We start from the raw sequence: 18,086 nt of genomic DNA, 5'->3' as shown, positions 1-18,086 counted from the left end.
TGATCTGCAGTTCTTAAATGAAATTTTTTTTAACCAAATATCACATTGATTAATGTCAACTTGTATTTTCATGAGTTTATAAAGTACGAACCACCAAACAATGTCGAAATTGAAAAACAGGTTCATACACATAACAATTCATGTGCAATTGTGCGTGTACCAATATCTAGTGTTCGCTAACAACAAGTAGGCTAGTAGGAATTGGGATTGCCATATTACCGTGCTGTTTTTGACGTTAGCTAATTATAAATTGACAAAAAATTTCCATGAAAAGTGTCTGGAGTGCCATACAGCACTTTATGTTATGGCAGTTTTTTAATATTGTCTACAATTACTTCATGGCCGAGTCGTCATCAAAACAATGAAAATTCCGCCAAACCACTTGGTGGCGCTAAAAGCAGACGACAACCGTCGTCTGCCGTTGTCACTGTGGAAACCAGACTTTGGGGAATGGATTTCTCCATTGAGGCAGTCATATTTAAACCGCTGGAAACGCCGGAAAAACGACACAGCAGAAACACTGGCAGGCTGGTACCGGTACCACTGTCAACATTGGCCAGTCTGGAATGTAGCCTGCGGGTACGGTGGTTATATAGGTCCTTTCCGCCGAAGATTAACATTTACGTATGGCAGAAAGCCAAACGCAGTTTTACGCCAGTACCGTAGTTTCAGGCATCTTTAAATTTTTGACGTTCATCAATACTTTCAAGTGTATAAAATTAACTTTAGAAATTTTGAGGACGACCTAATGTTGCATTATGTTGACCTAAGTTATTTTGGCAGCTGTCATAAAAACTTGGCGGATGATAATAGCCGATTTCACTAGGCCTATGGAACATCGGTAACACTAAACAGAATAGGCTACTAGAGAGCTTAAAATAGATCAAGGACTAGATTTAGATTAAGGTGTGGTATAATTTAGTTCAGGTACCACACTCATAGAATCTTACACACATATAGAACAGAAGTTTAAAGAATAATTTTATATTCTACTGCGATAAGGTTGGCAACATACGTGGTAAGCCTACTTTTCAGGAGTCTATAGTGCAAAAGTGCACACCACTACGTGGTGCATTTATATACTAGCCCTTGCAACCCAGATTTTGATGTACCACTTCTGCTATAGACTATTTTTTGCTTCCCACCATCAATGACAAGAAAATGATCGTTCGATACAATGTTGTAGCCTATAAAGTATAAAGGTCATAGATGTGACTTGATTCTGTGTTAGTTGTAAATAGATAGTTTCTTATCTTGTAACCGCTATAGTTCTATTTAAATGACACTAAGTTTTGTAAATTAGCTTTTCTTCTTTGTTTGTAAGACTGTGCTTGCAGATTTTTTGAAGCAGTGTTTTTTCATTGCCTTAATGTTCAAATATACATTTCACTACTACATTTTTAGAACGTTTAATTGTATATACATTGAAATGTAGCAACTTTAGGATACGCCACAAAACTTGTATTACAGGTTGCATAATTATGGACATTGTTCTGAATTAGTTTGTGAAAATAACTAGCTGGTTGCCCAGAATGGTAGTCTTCTTATTTAAAAATCTAAAAGAAATTCCATAAAACTATATTTCTTGGTAACCATTTTGAACGTTGACAAATTAGATCGGTATTGAGCACACCAGACTAAAGATTATGGAAGTTTTTAATAAAAAATTAAGTATTCAAGATACAAAACTAGGCGTGACTGCATGCATTAGATCTGGGGTTCTTAAACTTTTTGGGACACGCCCCCCTTGACGGTACCTAAAAAATCCGCGCCCCCCCTCATTGCAAAATAAAAAAGCATTAAACAAAACAACAATTTATTTTCAATTAACTTTCACTAATGTGAAGGATGTAGTTGTTTTTGAGAAACCAAACGTTTTATTCGAGGCTTGGTAGAAGATATTGCACATCTTAGGTCGGCTTCACAGTCAAGTTTGTTCCTAGGTTTTGTTTTCATATTGACGAGTGTAGAAAAGCCACTTTCACATAGTTAAATGGATGAAAATGGAAGAAGTGTATGTATAGCCACACTACCCACACTGTTATATATGTGCCAATATTTTTCCCAGATATCAGTTAGTGGCATTGCTTCGAAGTCGTCTTTTGCGGTGGAATTGCACTTCATTTCCAAGAATTCCTCTTGCAAATCGTCCGAAAGAATGTCCTCGTTAAGCCGAAAGGGATTCCTTGTTATTTTCCATTCTGGAAGCTCAGTGTCACCCAAGTCTGGGAAATAGCGTTCGAATTCCTGTTTTAAAAGGTGAAGGTGGGTTTCAACTTCGGTCTTAAGCTCGCCCTCCAATTCAATTCCTTTCTTGTCGAGTGCAGTATCTAAGTTGGGAAATGAAGCTGCGTTTCCTTTTTGAACTCGGCGATGCCACAGGCCCAGCTTCGCCACGAAACCATGGATGGCATCGTAGTCATTGATACGGTTAGTATTCTTACCTTGTAAGAGCAGATTTAAGCTATTAAGTGCCTGGAAAATGTCTGCGAGGTATGCTAACGCCAACTGAAATCCTCCTGATGAAAATGGCAGAAGGAGATCCTGTTGCCTATTAGCTTCAAGAAATAGCTGTAGTTCATCTCTCATTTCATACACGCGTGCTAACATATTACCTTTTGACAACCACCGAACAGATGTATGAAACAACAAAGTCTCGTGTTCGGAATCCATGTCCTTGCACAGCTTGGCAAACAATCTCGTATTGACACCACTTGTTTTGACAAAGTTGACGGCTTGTATGATTATTGCAAGCTTATTTTTCATTGCAGCAGATAAAGTCCTGGAGGCTAGGGCCTCTCGATGGATCACGCAGTGACATCCAACTGCATTGGGACTTTTCTGCTTCATCCTTGCAATAAATCCACTTCGAGATCCAAGCATTGCTGGGGCACCATCAGTGCAGACACCCACAAGTTTCTCCCATTCTATACCATTATTGTCAAAATATGTGGCGACAACTTTGAACACATCTTCTGCTTTTGTAGTCGTTTCTAAGGGTCTGCAAAACAGCATTTCCTCCTCTATTGAAGAAGAACCGACAAAACGAACATAGACCAACAACTGAGACGATTGGGCAACATCAGTTGTTTCATCACATTGAATGGCGAAAAAAGGTGATGCATGTATCTTTTCAAGAACTTGAATCTCAATATCCTTTGCGAGCTCATCGGTGCGTGTTTTAATGGTAGAATCAGAAAGAGGAATTTTCGCAATCTTCTTGCTGCTTGTCTCTCCCAGCACAAAAGTAACTGCTTTTAACATACACCATTTTATCAACGTTTCTCCAATGTTGTGGGGCTTCTTCTCTTCAGCAATCATGTGAGCGATTTCGAAAGACGCTTCTACTACTTCCGCAGATGATGACTGGTGAAAGCACTCACTACTCGCAATCTTCATGGCCAGGGTGTTTCGTTTGAAGATGACGCTGCAAACGACTTGGTCTCAAAGCGTCGTTGCTTAGCTTTTCTAAGCATATCACGCATTGCGGTACGACTTTTCCGTTCTCTGTGGCATCTGTAAAGCCATACTTCAAATAACTTTGGTCATAATTTCTCTTTTTTCCACTCATTTTGTGTTAATACATTTACTTCAATTACTAAAATACCTGTTTTTTAAATCAATACTAAATTTAAGTTTTACTTTATTTTACGATTTTAATATTGGCTGACCTTTGGTTTACCCTATTTAAATCGGGTGAGTGACATTACTATTTTAACTATGTGTGGCCGACAATGCACACATATTTTCAATCGTTACTCGAAAATTATGCATCGTAAACTGATCCAATTTTTACAGGTTAGTAGTAAAAACATCTGGCTTCCTGTATACATCATAATTGTAAAACTAAACAAAATGCATTTGGTGTAAGTTAAGTATCTCTACAAGTTTTTCTTGTTACGCCGCCCCCCGTTGTGAGAAAAAACAGGTCACCACAAAAAGAGAACACAAGAGAACAGTTAATCGAGCTAGGAGTGCGTGAATGACTAAACGAAAAAAATAAGCTTCAACGCGGAGAGAAAGCAAATATTATGACGTAACAATTGACGTATTTCAGGAACCAAATTTCAAAAATACAATTGCGATTGTGACACAATTTAAAATTTTAGTAAAAATGAACCTATAGCGAAAGTCTAGAAAGCATGTTTAGACATAGCTCATATAATAGACAGTTTTGTCATCTCTCGCGCCCCCCTTATGAATCTTACACGCCCCCCAAGGGGGGCGCGCCCCCAGTTTAAGAACCACTGCATTAGATACTCAAATCTTTGTTTATTTATTATAAATTAGTTTTCAAACCATCAAGTTGCTTTGTTTGTTTATTACAGGCATATTTAGCAATTTTATTTGTATATAACTACTGTGGTGTTTATTTTTGATCAAAAGAGATGAATGTATTTTTATCTTTTTCTGTCATTGTTTGGAATATTTTAAGTAAGAAATAATTAAATATTTAATGTACAGTCTAGTTTTAGCCCATTAACCGCCATAAACATACCGTGTCAATACATCTTGCCAGAATAAAGTTTATTTTCAGATTAAAGCTGTTTATTTGATTGATGTAGATATGTTTCAACAACTGCTTTGTACAAACAGCGTAATAAACAATATCCGGACATTACAGGGACTGCACCACTAAACTAATTTTAACGATTGCTTTAAAACAATAACGGATTGGATGCCATCACTGCATAAACTAGTTTTTATATTTGTGTTATATTTTTTTACTTAGGTGTGTTATCGGTTTCAACACTTGTTACCACTCCGTCAAGTTCAACCTGTTTAACAACTGGCATCACCAATCTATTGGTTGAAATCAAATTTGAAAAACAAACTACAACTCAGTGTACATGGATTTATGGTGGCACATTGGAAACTTTCCAGTTCTATATATCTGGTCTTGGTGGAGGTTGCCAAGCAGATGGAACTGGTGGAGGTGACACGATCACTTGTGCTGAAGAAACCATAGATGGGATTGACCACATTACAACCAACCTTACTATCGGTGGTCCTTTAGCTGCAGGAACTCTTACTCTGGCCCTCGACTGCATTAGCACAACAGCCACAGACATCATCACACCTTCAGCATCAAGGAGCATTGCATGTATGTATTCTTAAAATGACAGAGTTTTTATTTTGATAAAATGTAGAAACATTTTATACTGCAAGCGTAGTTGAGTTTATCATAAAAATCTGTTTTTTTTTCCAGCGGATGTTAGATTTATAAGATTATCACTTTGTACCAAAATACCAATAAAGCAAACAATAACCAAATCAAGACAGTAGGGATATCTATCAAGTAGAACTTCAAATCTTACTGTTCAAATTCTAATTATGCTCTATTTGAAAAAGAAATACATGAAATAAACACCCGATTCGTCTGCTTTCCGCCCATTGAAATGGGTGGAAATGCGGTAATATTTTCCCATTCGAATGGCGGGAAGTATGCCTTTCTTACCCTAGAGTAAGAAATATGCATTTGGAATGGGGAGATGTTTACTTCGGCAGAAATATGGTTTGTGGGAAACCCCATTGCTGAAAGCAAGTCCATTTTAATGGGCGGAAAAATAGACGAATGGGTTTCACAAACCATACTTGTGCCGAAGTAAAATTTTCCCCATTCCAAAGGCATATATCTTACTCTAGGGTAAGAAAGGCATACTTTCAACCATTGCAATGGGAAAAAATTCCCGTACTCTGGACCATTTTAATGAGCGGACAGTAGACGAATGGGGTGAAATATATAACAATAAGGACACTAAGAACAGCAATTGCTTAAGTAATACTTATAATATGCTTGGAGATGATAGCAAGCTATTTGTTAAAAAATGTGGGGACTATAAACAAAAAAATTTTACACTGAAATTTTAATATCTGTGGAAGTCATAGTGGATTTATACTCACCACTGTTCTTGCGTGGTGTTGTCATAACATCAATATATCCAAAGATTGCATCATCTATCATTTAAACAAGCTTAGTTATTAGTTAATGCACCAGTTTTATCATTTTTTCTTGTGTTAGTTGCTCAACACTTGGTATTTAATAATAATTTAAACAGATGATGTGGTTTGTTTTTCTGCCTAAATTAACCAAGCACAATTATCGGCAATCACATTTGTCATACTGTAATCCCTGGAGTTGTGGATTTATTGTAATAGTTTTATAGCAGTTTTTATGGGTATTGGTTAAATAAAGTCAAATCCAGGAAAATACAGTAACTTGTGATGTTGAAGTAGGTTTTGGGGATATCTACATAATTAACATTGCTTCAATTTAATTATTGTTGTACATTTTGACCACCATTACTATTATTGATGTTACACTTCTTTTGTTCTTACTACAAGTCCTTTTACTTGTAACAGCAAAATGCAGACGGATGACTGTTTTACACTTTTCACAAGTGTTTTTATTTCAAACATGTTTCTAAGCATGGATTTCAAACCATATCTTTTTCTTTTGAAGTGGAAACTTCATGCTTGTTACTAAAGTTATGCAAAATAGTTTTTAACAATAGTACTTTGTTTTTCAGCATGCAGTGTAGATAACGACACTTACTCAGAAGTCACAGGTACATGCGCTTCAACTTGTGAATACAATGACAATGCCAATTTGTCCTGTGTAGCTGGTTATGAAGGATCTAATTTGGCTACAACTTGTGGTGGTGACTGTACTTTCGCTGATAATGTAACTTGCTCAGGTGCGTGGATTTTTATCAGTTGGTGCTACAATCAATATTGCTTATTGTGTTAAATTTAATTGGATCCAAATGCTAGAAAATATAAAAAACGCTTACATTAAACATGCAACAGATATATTTTTTGTGTGAGTAGATCAGCAGGAAGTGAAATGTATTTTAAAGTAGGGAATATTGCACTTACTATATGGTGCAGCTTTCGTGTTCGTAAAATAAATACCAACAAGCATGTTCGGCTAGTTTCAATAACTTGGACTGAGCTGTATTGTAACCTCCATCTGTTTGTATAAATCCTTTAAATTTAAGTTAGGTTATGCACAAAGTAAGCTTAGGTAATCCGGTTTTGCAAGCCAAATGAAGTTAAGTATAATTGGCAACCTAAGATAAATGAGATGCCACAAAGCTATTCCAAGCCATAAAGCGTTTAAGTTTTTGGTCATAAGTCTTTTGCTATAGAACTACCCACTGCAAGTCACTGTGTGTTTAAATAATATGCGTTATTTAATTTTCAACAAATGGACTTGACAGGTCAAAGCCAGCTTTCAACAAAGTCCTGGACTATCTGTATCATTTATTTTCTTTGCCTTTCATCAGTAATTATTAAGTAAATTAATGTGACAGTTTAACTGCAATTTTAAGCCTACTCAGAAGTCTACCAATACCCCTTAGAACAAATGTATTGCAAACATTAACATATAAGTGCTGACATACCGGTACTTTAAATGGAGCTATGTGGTAATGATAATTAGTGCTGATACTTGTAATAAACAAACAATCTTGTTATATATGCAGTTACAACTTCAACCGCCACATCGACAGCTGATACAACCCTTCAAGGTAACTGGATGATGCATGTAGCAATGGCCATTATTTTCACTTACGTATGTTTTTTATTCAGTTAATTTTACTGTTATTAATAATAAAGTTTTAGTTTCCTTCAAGGTTTGTAGCATAAAAATTTTAATTGTCTCCTCCAGTGAGGCAAGTGATACCCTTTAAATCAGTGTCATAGACAAACAATGCAAAGAATAAACTCAGCTATGAATTTTTTTCACATCTTAAATTGAAATCTGTGTTTATAATACTGCATTAAAGAAAAAATTGATTATTATTACTGCAGTTACAACAACTCCAGCAACCACTTCAACAGTGGTTGCAACAACTGCAGGTAGCCGGCACAGATATTTTTCACTTGCTTGTGTTTTCCTGGTTTGCTTAAATTTACTTTTGCTTGTTATATTTGATGAATGTTAAATAGAAAGAACTCTAGGAAAGATTAATAACTTTTTATTCATACAAGTCTTCATTTGGCATGGTTATTGTGCTTATTATGTTTCAGTAATTCTTATACTAGATCAGGCCTGACCAACCCGCGACTCTTTCGTTCATATTGAACCTCCGAAAGAGAGCACATTTTAGGCAGACAAATGATACAGAAAAGTAATCTCTACTGGCTAATGTTGAATTGATATTTTCTAAATAATGACTGATTACATCAGATTTCAACCCAGAATAAAGATGATAAAACTGAAACAAGATCTGATGCAGTATTATGACGTAATAAGAAAAAGCGTCATAAATCATAATGTGTATGATGTGGCTCTTTGCGGTTAACACAGTAAGAAGTGAGGCTCTTAGTCTCAGACTGGTTGGCCACCCCTGTACTAGATGATGCATGCATATATACAAAAAGCATGGCTTATTTTGAACCCTGTGTCTTTGATTGGATACAAAAAGCTAGATGTCAACCGTGATAAAAAATACTTTATCTGTTTTTCATTTATATTGTCATATAACTATTTAGTTTAGTATATACATGTGTACTAATTGTTTAAATTTAATTTTGTTTTACAGTAATAGGAAATAGAATAATCAACATTGAAATGTATTTGTTTGCAACATTTGTGTTTGATATAATTGTAGTAACTTACTTCTCGGTTGACATGTAATTTTTTATCTTGTAAAAATTGAAAGCATTAAAATAAGGCTAATACAGTCAAATCCGGTTAATTTCATTCTGGATAATCGCATAATTCGTTTTATCGCATAAAGAGCGCAAGTCCCAAACAATAGTCTATCATTTGTAAAGATAATACTTCGGTTTATCGCATAGCGGTTTATTGCATAATCCGCTTAATTGAATAAAAATGAAGGTCATTTATTCGATTATTCAAAAGTTTTCAAAAGATAAAATTGCAAACAACATGCGCTGGGAACGCACACGCAATGCGTAAGCTTTGCGACTTGTACTGCGCTTTGTTACAAAACAATCAAACAGACAATGCCGAAATTAAGCATTAAAACGTGGTTGTCAATACGCATACATTAACATTCGCACTTCTTTAGTTTCATTTAAGCGTTGCGTAAAGAAAGCGTTGCGTTAAGATGATGCCGTAATATGTGAAGAAGTTTTACGGAACAAACAATTTGAAAAAGACGACAAAAATAAATAAATTTCTGCTGACGCAATCGCTGCAACAACACCAAAAAATAAAGAAGTTACGCATGTACTTAATACAATTCGCTGACGACAATACAGTTTGAAGGGGCAGACATGGCCACATTTGTTCGTTTAAAAATACACAAATGCAAGAAAGCATGTTTTCATGTTTTGCGTGCTTGAATGAATGGATGATTGCAATACACAATAAACGTTAGTGTTTTCCGTGTTAACATCTTACACGTGACCAGCTTTGCACGTCAAGTAAGACAATAAGTGGACTTTGCACTTTCGCATAAATGCATAATTCGTTTAATCGCATAAAAAGACTTGGCAAATTGACTTTGCAATTAACCGGATTCGACTGTATATATTAATACAGTAAGTATCTTTGATCACTGCTGCCTTAATTTGATGGTCATAATTTTATCATTGATATATGTTTGTGGTATTTGTTTCATCAACAGCACTGACAACAACCTATCATGCCACAACAACCACATCACCAACATCTCCAGGTAATCAGCCCAAATAGAGCACACGTGTTGCCATCACAACTACAAATTGCTAAAAACTATAGATTAAAATAATTTTGCTTTTGGTTTGAAAAGTTTGCCTGTTTTTTACTTTTAAGTAATTTTCATATTTTGGCCAAAATATTTTGGTGCATACTTTGAGATTTATTGAGTTTTCGATCTTTAGCAATTATAACGTGATGTTTATTGTAATGGATTTTGGTCCAAATATGTGTGCTGCATATTTCATGGCATGGAAGCTAGCTAAAATATGGTTGAACTTCCTAAATCGGGCGCACACAGATTTTTCCTCAAAAAATGCGCATGGGTCATAATAAGAATCAAACAAAAAATAAATTATCGTCTTTGTTGACCTATATTCAGGGTTGCCATCAGTTTCAACTCAAAAATAAGGACGACTAGAAAATCAACGAGGAATACCACCTTAAACAGTGTACAACAAGAGAAAGCAACCAATGTTCCTAAAAAAAAAAAAAAAAAAAACAAGACACTATCTGCATGTTCATAATTTTGGTATCTCTTTGGTACAAAATGGTATCGTAAGGTGACAAAATGCCCAAAATAAGGACAAAAGTGCCCACATCCGCCCTAAAAATAAGGACGAAAGTGAAAATAAGGACATTTCTTAGAAATAAGGACAAACATATTTTCTAAGACACGGACCTTTAAAATAAGGACAAATCTTATAAATAAGGACGGTATGGCAACCCTGCCTATATTTCATCTAACCACATGCTAAAGATAGGCTCACTGCATGTAGTCTGACATTCTTATCTGAACATATTTTGTCAGACTATTAACTTTAGGCCAATAACATGTTTCGCATTGGCTGTCTGAACTTTGCATTGGCTGTTTGGTTTCCCAAAAACAACTACATCCGTCACATTAATGAAAGTTAATTGAAAATAAAGTGTTGTTTTGTTAAATGATTTTTAATTTTGCAATGAGGTGAGGTGCGGATTTTTTAGGTACCGTCAATGGGGGGCGTGTGCCAAAAAGTTTAAGAAACCCTGTTCTAAAACGTTTTTACGTCATTTACTAATGGAAGGTCTTAGTCTTCGATCACAAGTAAAATATTTTTAAATCTTCCTCAGAGTCAAAAGCAGTAGCGTGCGTTTGAATTTGGTACGCATTTTTTGGTTTGCACATTAAAAAACGCAGGTCACCTGAGTGTTCTTGAGACGACTCTTTGCGTGACAAAAGTTTTTTCTTTTTTGTTGTTTTGTGTCTTTTAAAATGTAAATGTTTATTTTATATGTTAAATATGTTTCATAAAGCTGTTTATTTCCACCCATGTCCACTGCAAAGACCTAAAAATGTGTAGTTACTAAACTAGGAAATACGGTGGCAAGGGTCGCTACTTTCGAATTGTGGATGAAAAGCTTTATTGTACTTGTTGCTAAAAGGCACAAATCTACTGCTGGCATTAAAGCGCTTATTGCCTTATAACTTGAAATTCACTCAGCCTTATCATTTTCACTTTCAACGTGGTGAGTAATGAAAGCTCTCCCAATTGGAATGTGAAAGACAATATCATATCATACATTTTTTTTGTTCCTCATAGTCAACAGTTTAAAATAAATAATACGATATGAATATTAATATTGGATTTTGGCTGATAAGATTTTGGCTTATATTATGGATTTTGGAAAAATACTTGACTAATAAGCAAAATAATTTGCCATACTTAATTTTGACATCACTTTATAACTTTGACTGAGTTGGTAATATGCCTAATCAGCGTTGTGTCGTGTTTTTTAAGCAGAATATAGACTTAACTTCAAGTTACCATGTTTCTAGTTTGACCTTTACTGAATTGCTTTGATCTTTTCCTTTTATTACCATAAAGTCATTATGCAAGTTAGTTTCAAGAAAATTCATCACTATCCAATAATACATCGCTGCATATTAAAGCAAAATTTCCTAGATCTTGCCTATTTTAAGCCAATGGGACATTGCCGCTTTTTCCAGTTTTATAATGTTTCTAAACACAGTATTGTTTTACTGTGATATAGCAAGGTTAGCATCTTTTTTTGTACACCACAGTCAACAGTTTAAAATAAATAATCTGATATAATTCCAGAGACTAATTAGTGTTTATATAAGAATCAGTAAAAAACCAAATTTATTGAAGCCCTGGTAGCGGTCAATGGCTTGCCGGGATATTTAGAAGTGTGTGTTATATTGGTCATAAATATTATGTCTCTTAAACTTGCATTTTTCGGATACTTTTGAATGTTTTGAACTCTTTATTTGACAATTTTGTTATTTTGGGGTATTTTTGCCGACCATTGTAGAAAATAATAATATTGATAAAGTTTAATATAATGATATTTCATATTAAATACTTGGCATGTATTTAATAATAGTTAATAAAAGAAATTTGAAAACATAAATGTAGTTACAACAACTCCAGCAACCACATCAACAACTTCTGCAACAACTGCAGGTACTTGAACATTGCATTTTGCCAGCATGGATAAGTTTTACTGGCATGCATTGTGTTACTTTGCCTAATTTTGCTTTTCCTTGCTATTTTTTTTACTTGATAAATACGAGAAAATTTACGACAATGATGTGTCACTCCATGTGCTTTTACGTATATCCATAACTCTTGTAGAGTTAATGGGACTCATTACATTTGGTACGAGTGGTTCATTTAATACCATAAATTCTCGAGTATAGTGATCTGACTATAGTGGTCTGACCTTCTTATCTGAACCCATTTTGTCAGGCTATTGATTTTAGGCTAATAACATGATTCGTATTGACTATCTGAACTTTGTTGTGGCACGTTCTACGCTGGTAATTCGAAAAAGTTTTTATGTCATTTATTAATGAAGGGTCTTAGTCTTCGATCACAGGTAAAACATTTTTAAATCTTCCACAGAGTCAGAAGCAATAACGTGCGTTTGAATTTGGTACGCATTTTGCGGTTTGCACATAAATAAATGCAGGTCACCTGAGTGGTCTTGAGATCACTTTTTATGTGATTAAAGTTTTTTCCTTTTTGTTGTTTGGTGTCTTTTAAAATTTAAATCTTTATTTTATATGTTAAATATGTTTCATAAAGCAGTTTATTTCCACCCATGTTCACTGCAAAGACCTAAATAAGTGGACTTACTAAACCACGAAATAAGGTGACAAAGGTCGCTACTTTCGGATCGTGGATGAAAAGCTTCATTGTACTTGTCGCTAAAGGGCACAATTCTACTGCTGGCATTAAAGCGCTTATGGCCTTATAACTTCAAAATAACTCAGCCTTATCATTTTCACTTTCAACGTGGTGAGTAATACAAGCTCTTCCGATTGGAATGTGAAAGATGATATCATATCATACTTTTTTTTGTTCCCCTCCGTCAACAGTTTAAAATAAATAATACGATATGGATATTAATATTGGATTTTGTCTGATAAGATTTTGGTTTATATTATGGATAATATTGTGGATTTTGGCAAAATACTTGACTAATAAGGAAAAAATTGTCATAATTAGTTTTGACATCACTTTGTAACTTTGACTGAGTTGGTAATATGCTTAATCAGCGTTGTGTCGTATTTTCTAAACAGATTACAGACTTACTTCAAGTTACCATGTTTCTCGTTTGACCTTTACTGAATTGCTTTGATCTTTTCTTTTTGTTACCATAAAGTCAATTATGCAAGTTAGTTATTATTAGTTATTATGTTAGTTATTTTGCACGTTATTGTTTTACTGTGATATAGCAAGGTTAGCATCTTTTTTTCACCACAGTCAACAGTTTAAAATAAATAATACGATATAATTCCAGAGACTAATTAGTGTTTATATAAGAATGAGTAAAAAATCAAATTTATTGAAGCCCTCGTAGTGGTCAATGGCTTGCCGGGATATTTAGAAGTGTGTGTTATATTGGTCATAAATTTTATGTCTCTTAAACTTGCATTTTTCGGATACTTTTGAATGTTTTGAACTCTTTATTTGACAATTTTGTTATTTTGTGGTATTTTTGCCGACCATTGTAGAAAATAATAATATTGATAAAGTTTAATATAATGATATTTCATATTAAATACTTGGCATGTATTTAATAATAGTTAATAAAAGAAATTTGAAAACATAAATGTAGTTACAACAACTCCAGCAACCACATCAACAACTTCTGCAACAACTGCAGGTACTTGAACATTGCATTTTGCCAGCATGGATAAGTTTTACTGGCATGCATTGTGTTACTTTGTCTAATTTTACTTTTCCTTGCTATTTTTTATACTTGAGAAATACGAAAAAATGTACGATAATTATATCTGTTACTCCATGTGCTTTTACGTATATTCATAACTCTTGTCGAACTAGTGAGACTCATTACAATTGTTACGAGTAGTTCATTTAATACCATATATTCTCGAGTATAGGCCGATCTCTACTTTTTTGCTGAAAATTGGTAATATTCTTATTGTCTCGTGTATAAGTCTACTAGCTTTTTCCCTATCTTGTCATTAGCGTAGCTTTCCTGTACTTTCTTAGCAATTGCATTATTGTAAACTTCAGTAGCAAGTTTTTTTAGAGAATACTACAAAGATCTCGCGTTACTCAAGTAATATTCGTCTCATGCGTGAAAGCAACACGTGATGTTTGTCTCGCGCAAGCGGCATACGAGTTGTTGTGAAGTTATTTATACGAAATGGCCAGTAAGCGCATTAAATTCTTTACCAAGTTTAAGTTAAATTTTTCAAAATAATTGACAATTCTGCCGCTGCCTGGAAGTTTAACCTGTGAAGAAAAAAACAGCAATAGTGAAGTGATGATAGCGATAATAGTGGAAAAGAGCTTCATGGATTTCAAAACTGACGTATTATCGCAATGAATCTTTGGCTTTATTTTGTAGTGTTGGTTGGGTATTTTTTTTATCGGAGAGCTTTTCGTACTTTGTATTCGTCAGTCACCGTTTTATCACGTGGATTTGATGATTTTACTCTGGCTTGTCTTGTGTATAGATCAACCTTTGCTTTTTGAGGTGAAAATCATTTGAGAAAATTTCCACTTATACTCGAGTATATATATACAGTAAATAAATGAAGTATATATTAGTAATTTTGATTGTTAACACAACCAATTGTTTTTTTTGAATTTATTTTCAATAGTGATCAGATGCTAAGTACATTTTTGATTATTATGATTCACCATTTTACTCTAGTTCTGTGCAAAGACATTTTACAACTATCCAAGTCACAAGCATGCTACTAGCATGGCTTATTTTATCCTTTTTCCTTTGATTGGATGCACAATCACTGTCTTTTTGCCTCGTTGAAAACAATGTAAAATTTAACAACGATCACGAAGAAGCTAAATTTTTTCAGCCTATTTATTTGCTTTGGCAATATCATTAAGTCTACCTAACCTTTATCAAAGTTGCAAAATTAGCAGATTGTTGTTTGTTGTATGCATTGATACAGTTAATAACTTAGATTGGTGTTGCTGCAGTTTGATTTCATCATTGATATATCTTTGTGAAACTTTTTTCAAACAGCAGTGAAAACTACTTTCAGTGCCACAAGTATCTCCAGTACAGCCACGTCACCCACATTTGTAGGTAATTATCCTATAAAACTGTGGTACACAATTAAAAAAGTTTCGTACTTGATTATTGTTAATTTACTGTAATTTGAAATTATTTTCAATATTCTATGCATCATGTATTTATAATATCTAATGCTGTGGTAAAACCAATATGTGTAGTTAAGAATATAAACTTTCTAGCTGAATTTGTCAGTAACCTAATGATGGTTAAAAGAATTCTATGTTTTCATGAATTGTTTCAATGGATTGTTTGTAATAAACAGTGTACAAAAGTTAAGTATATTTAAGTGATGTCTGCACTGCAGATTTCCAAGCAGACAATTCATTAAACGACTCAGTGATTTATTCCGGCAGCAATACCACAGACTCAAATGCAGGTGAAGCCCATATATTGTTTTTGCCCTGGTCTCTTCTTTGTTATTTTCACATATTGTATTTCCTATTACTGCAAATCCATCATTAAATTTTGTTACTGACTTATTGTTGTGTTTTTCATTTTAAGATTTTGTATGCTGGTTGCCAATATTTTAAATGCTAACGACTAACATCGTCAGGGTTGGTTAAAAATTTTCAAATCATTAAAAAAGATCATAGAAAGAAGTGATTTTCATAAACTTATTTGTGGCAAGAGCAAACAGTTCTAAATTTCAGTTGTCTTTGTTGTAAGACAGACTAATGGGTATATTTGTTAAAATATGATTGTTTTAATTCAATTACCTGGTTTTGGCAATGAGTTTTTGTAATGTATTCTGTAACAATGTTAGATCAATATCTTTAAATATTGACCGTTTGATTTGTCTATTTAGATTTGATTGTTTTTAAATCTGTTTAAAATTTGCAAAGCATTGTAAAGCATTGTTAATTTTTTATTTAAGTTGGCACTTGTTTGAAAGGTGCTGCTATGGTTGCATGTTTAGTTATAGTTGATGTGTGTATTGCATATTTTACATACATTTTATATAATACTTGTTTGATTGTAAAAACAAGAATTGGGATAAGCTGTGAGTATGATTTGGTGCATGCAATACGGGTTGTTGTGGTTTTCATGCTTTAATTTAAGTTTGTATATAAGTTTTCCAGTTCAAGTTTATTTATAAATTTTGTAACTTTTTGTGGATATTTCTGCAATAAAAAAAAGCTTTTTTGAATGTTAGTCCAGTTGAGGAAATCAATGAATTAATTATTATAGATCAGTTGATGCATTTACTCTGACAGTTTCGGAAAAGTCCAAAAACAACTTGGCCTGAAATGTAAGAGTAGTTGCCATGAAATGTGCTGGTGAATGAAATTTTAATAACATGTAGTGGTTAAACAGTTATATATTGCTAAAATAGCAACACATATTTGGTCCATTATAACAGAGATGGCAGTCATTATCTCATCACAATGTAAAAGCGGTATAAGTTGTGCAAAGATGAAGTTTCTTTTAAGTACGACAAAGTAGAAATGTATTTAAGTGTGTTTTTGTAGCTTCATTTTGTTCTAACTTTTTTTTGCTTCTTTGTTGTAATTAAAAACAATTTGCATGATGACTGTGGTTAGTATTAGGTATGGTAGCATTAATAAATGCTAAGTTACACGTTTTGGAAAGAGTAGGGGATGGGTTGATATGAACCCAAACCCTAAAATATTTGCTGGCTATCGCCTTTGTGAAAGATTCGAATGAACCAGAAAACACTTTTACTTATAATTTTTTGACTTTGGTAAGAAATGGTGATCTATTATCCTGCCAAAGCTTAACGAGAATCAGCCTTTTTTTAAGGTCAATTACATAAGCGTTTTACTTTTCTAATCACCATTTGGTCATAAATTGTTAGCAATGAAGTCATATTACAAGCAAGGTTTCGTAACTTTTCCATAAAACTCTGTCATTTGGTGCAGATATGAATAGATTTGATCTTTATGCTATTCAAATTCGCATGAACCTGGATAATTGTTCTCATGACACATTCCTAATGGTTAGTGGCAGGTGTTGTGTTTGTTTTCAGCACAAGTTTGTCAAAGAAGACAGTACATAAATTGATGAAACATTTTTGTTTTCATCGCAGTTACCGATACATGACTAGACTAGAGCTAACAGCCAAAAGTGTATTCCACTGTCAGTTAGCATCTACATTAACCAGTACAAATACACCAATGATAAGTTACTTTAGGCTTATATAACACAAAATGTTTTCATTATACACATAGTGTGCTTTCATTATAGTTATGCTTACCTTTTGTCTCGTTTTAGCTAGGACAGTACCGGTTAAAACGTCTTGTCTCGGTTTTTGCCGTCGGTAAACCTAAAAGTGCTGGTTTCATCATTTTTGTTGTGTGTCAGTTACTGACAAAAGCATTGTAATGACCTAATTTTTAAAAAGTGTTTATCTACTATTTCATGACACCATAATGTTATACAGTACAGTACAGAATATTTTACTTTGACGTTGGCCAATTAATTACAAATGTTGTGTAAGAACATATGTAGGTATTTGTAATTATATTTTTGTGAGAAACAAATTGCAGTTTAAAGTTTTAAAATGTTAGTCATTATATTATAGAAGCAGCCTTTATCAAGTTGTGCACAGCTATAACACTATTTTGCAACTTATTTTGTAAAAGTAAGCAATGCGGAGGTAGAAGTGTTGTGTTTCGTATGTGATGTGTGCTGATATGTTACAAGAATCTAAATATAGTGCCAAGTTGCTACACATTACAATTAAAATCATTACAATTACAATACATTGTTACAATCAAGGATGTTTTAGGTTTAGGCACAGTTAAAAACGAGGCGGTTTGGTAGCCGAGTTGTTCGAGTGCTGGCCATAGTGTAAAGCATTCTGCATGGGAACTTCACCCTCAAGTTTCGACCA

At 33.9% G+C, this 18,086-nt stretch overlaps 2 protein-coding genes across 9 annotated transcripts; one reads left to right on the top strand and one right to left on the bottom strand.

Annotated features, from left to right (window-relative positions):
• Positions 1–1,062: 1,062 nt before the first annotated feature.
• On the bottom strand, positions 1,063–3,571 carry LOC143444983 (protein FAM200C-like). The gene is made up of 3 exons (XM_076943774.1): positions 3,494–3,571; positions 2,034–3,393; positions 1,063–1,187 (listed from the first exon to the last, which is right to left on the bottom strand). Exons 1-3 carry the CDS (start codon positions 3,569–3,571, stop codon positions 1,063–1,065), a joined length of 1,563 nt encoding a protein of 520 aa, XP_076799889.1.
• Positions 3,572–4,326: 755 nt separating this feature from the next.
• Positions 4,327–16,379, top strand: LOC143446560 (uncharacterized). Of its 8 annotated transcripts, none has more exons than XM_076946239.1 (10): positions 4,327–4,434; positions 4,733–5,104; positions 6,531–6,698; positions 7,488–7,532; positions 7,816–7,863; positions 9,603–9,653; positions 12,073–12,120; positions 13,781–13,828; positions 15,182–15,244; positions 15,537–16,379. In XM_076946239.1, the coding sequence occupies exons 1-10, from the start codon at positions 4,389–4,391 to the stop codon at positions 15,692–15,694; spliced, it is 1,047 nt and encodes a 348-aa protein (XP_076802354.1). In that variant the 5' UTR covers positions 4,327–4,388; the 3' UTR covers positions 15,695–16,379. The 8 variants fall into 8 exon arrangements, with proteins under 8 accessions (XP_076802354.1, XP_076802359.1, XP_076802355.1 ...); XM_076946244.1 differs by having other exon boundaries at positions 15,182–15,240; positions 15,537–15,692; XM_076946240.1 differs by lacking the exon at positions 13,781–13,828.
• The last annotated feature ends 1,707 nt before the right edge of the window (positions 16,380–18,086 follow it).

Source organism: Clavelina lepadiformis, chromosome 2, assembly GCF_947623445.1.
Source record: "Clavelina lepadiformis chromosome 2, kaClaLepa1.1, whole genome shotgun sequence".
NCBI lineage: Eukaryota > Metazoa > Chordata > Ascidiacea > Aplousobranchia > Clavelinidae > Clavelina > Clavelina lepadiformis.
This window is presented reverse-complemented; position numbering and strand designations above follow the sequence as displayed.

Excerpts from the sequence above, each read along its gene's own strand:
- LOC143444983 (XM_076943774.1), bottom strand. The coding sequence starts at position 3,571 with ATGAGTGGAAAAAAGAGAAATTATGACCAAAGTTATTTGAAGTATGGC. Across the intron at positions 3,394-3,493 it reads CCACAGAGAACGGAAAAGTC|ATTGCGAGTAGTGAGTGCTT; the intron begins GTACCGCAATGC and ends CTGGCCATGAAG. Across the intron at positions 1,188-2,033 it reads GCACATATATAACAGTGTGG|GCTACAACATTGTATCGAAC; the intron begins GTAGTGTGGCTA and ends TATACTTTATAG.
- LOC143446560 (XM_076946239.1), top strand. The coding sequence starts at position 4,389 with ATGAATGTATTTTTATCTTTTTCTGTCATTGTTTGGAATATTTTAA. Across the intron at positions 7,864-9,602 it reads AGTGGTTGCAACAACTGCAG|CACTGACAACAACCTATCAT; the intron begins GTAGCCGGCACA and ends TTTCATCAACAG. Across the intron at positions 12,121-13,780 it reads AACTTCTGCAACAACTGCAG|TTACAACAACTCCAGCAACC; the intron begins GTACTTGAACAT and ends ACATAAATGTAG.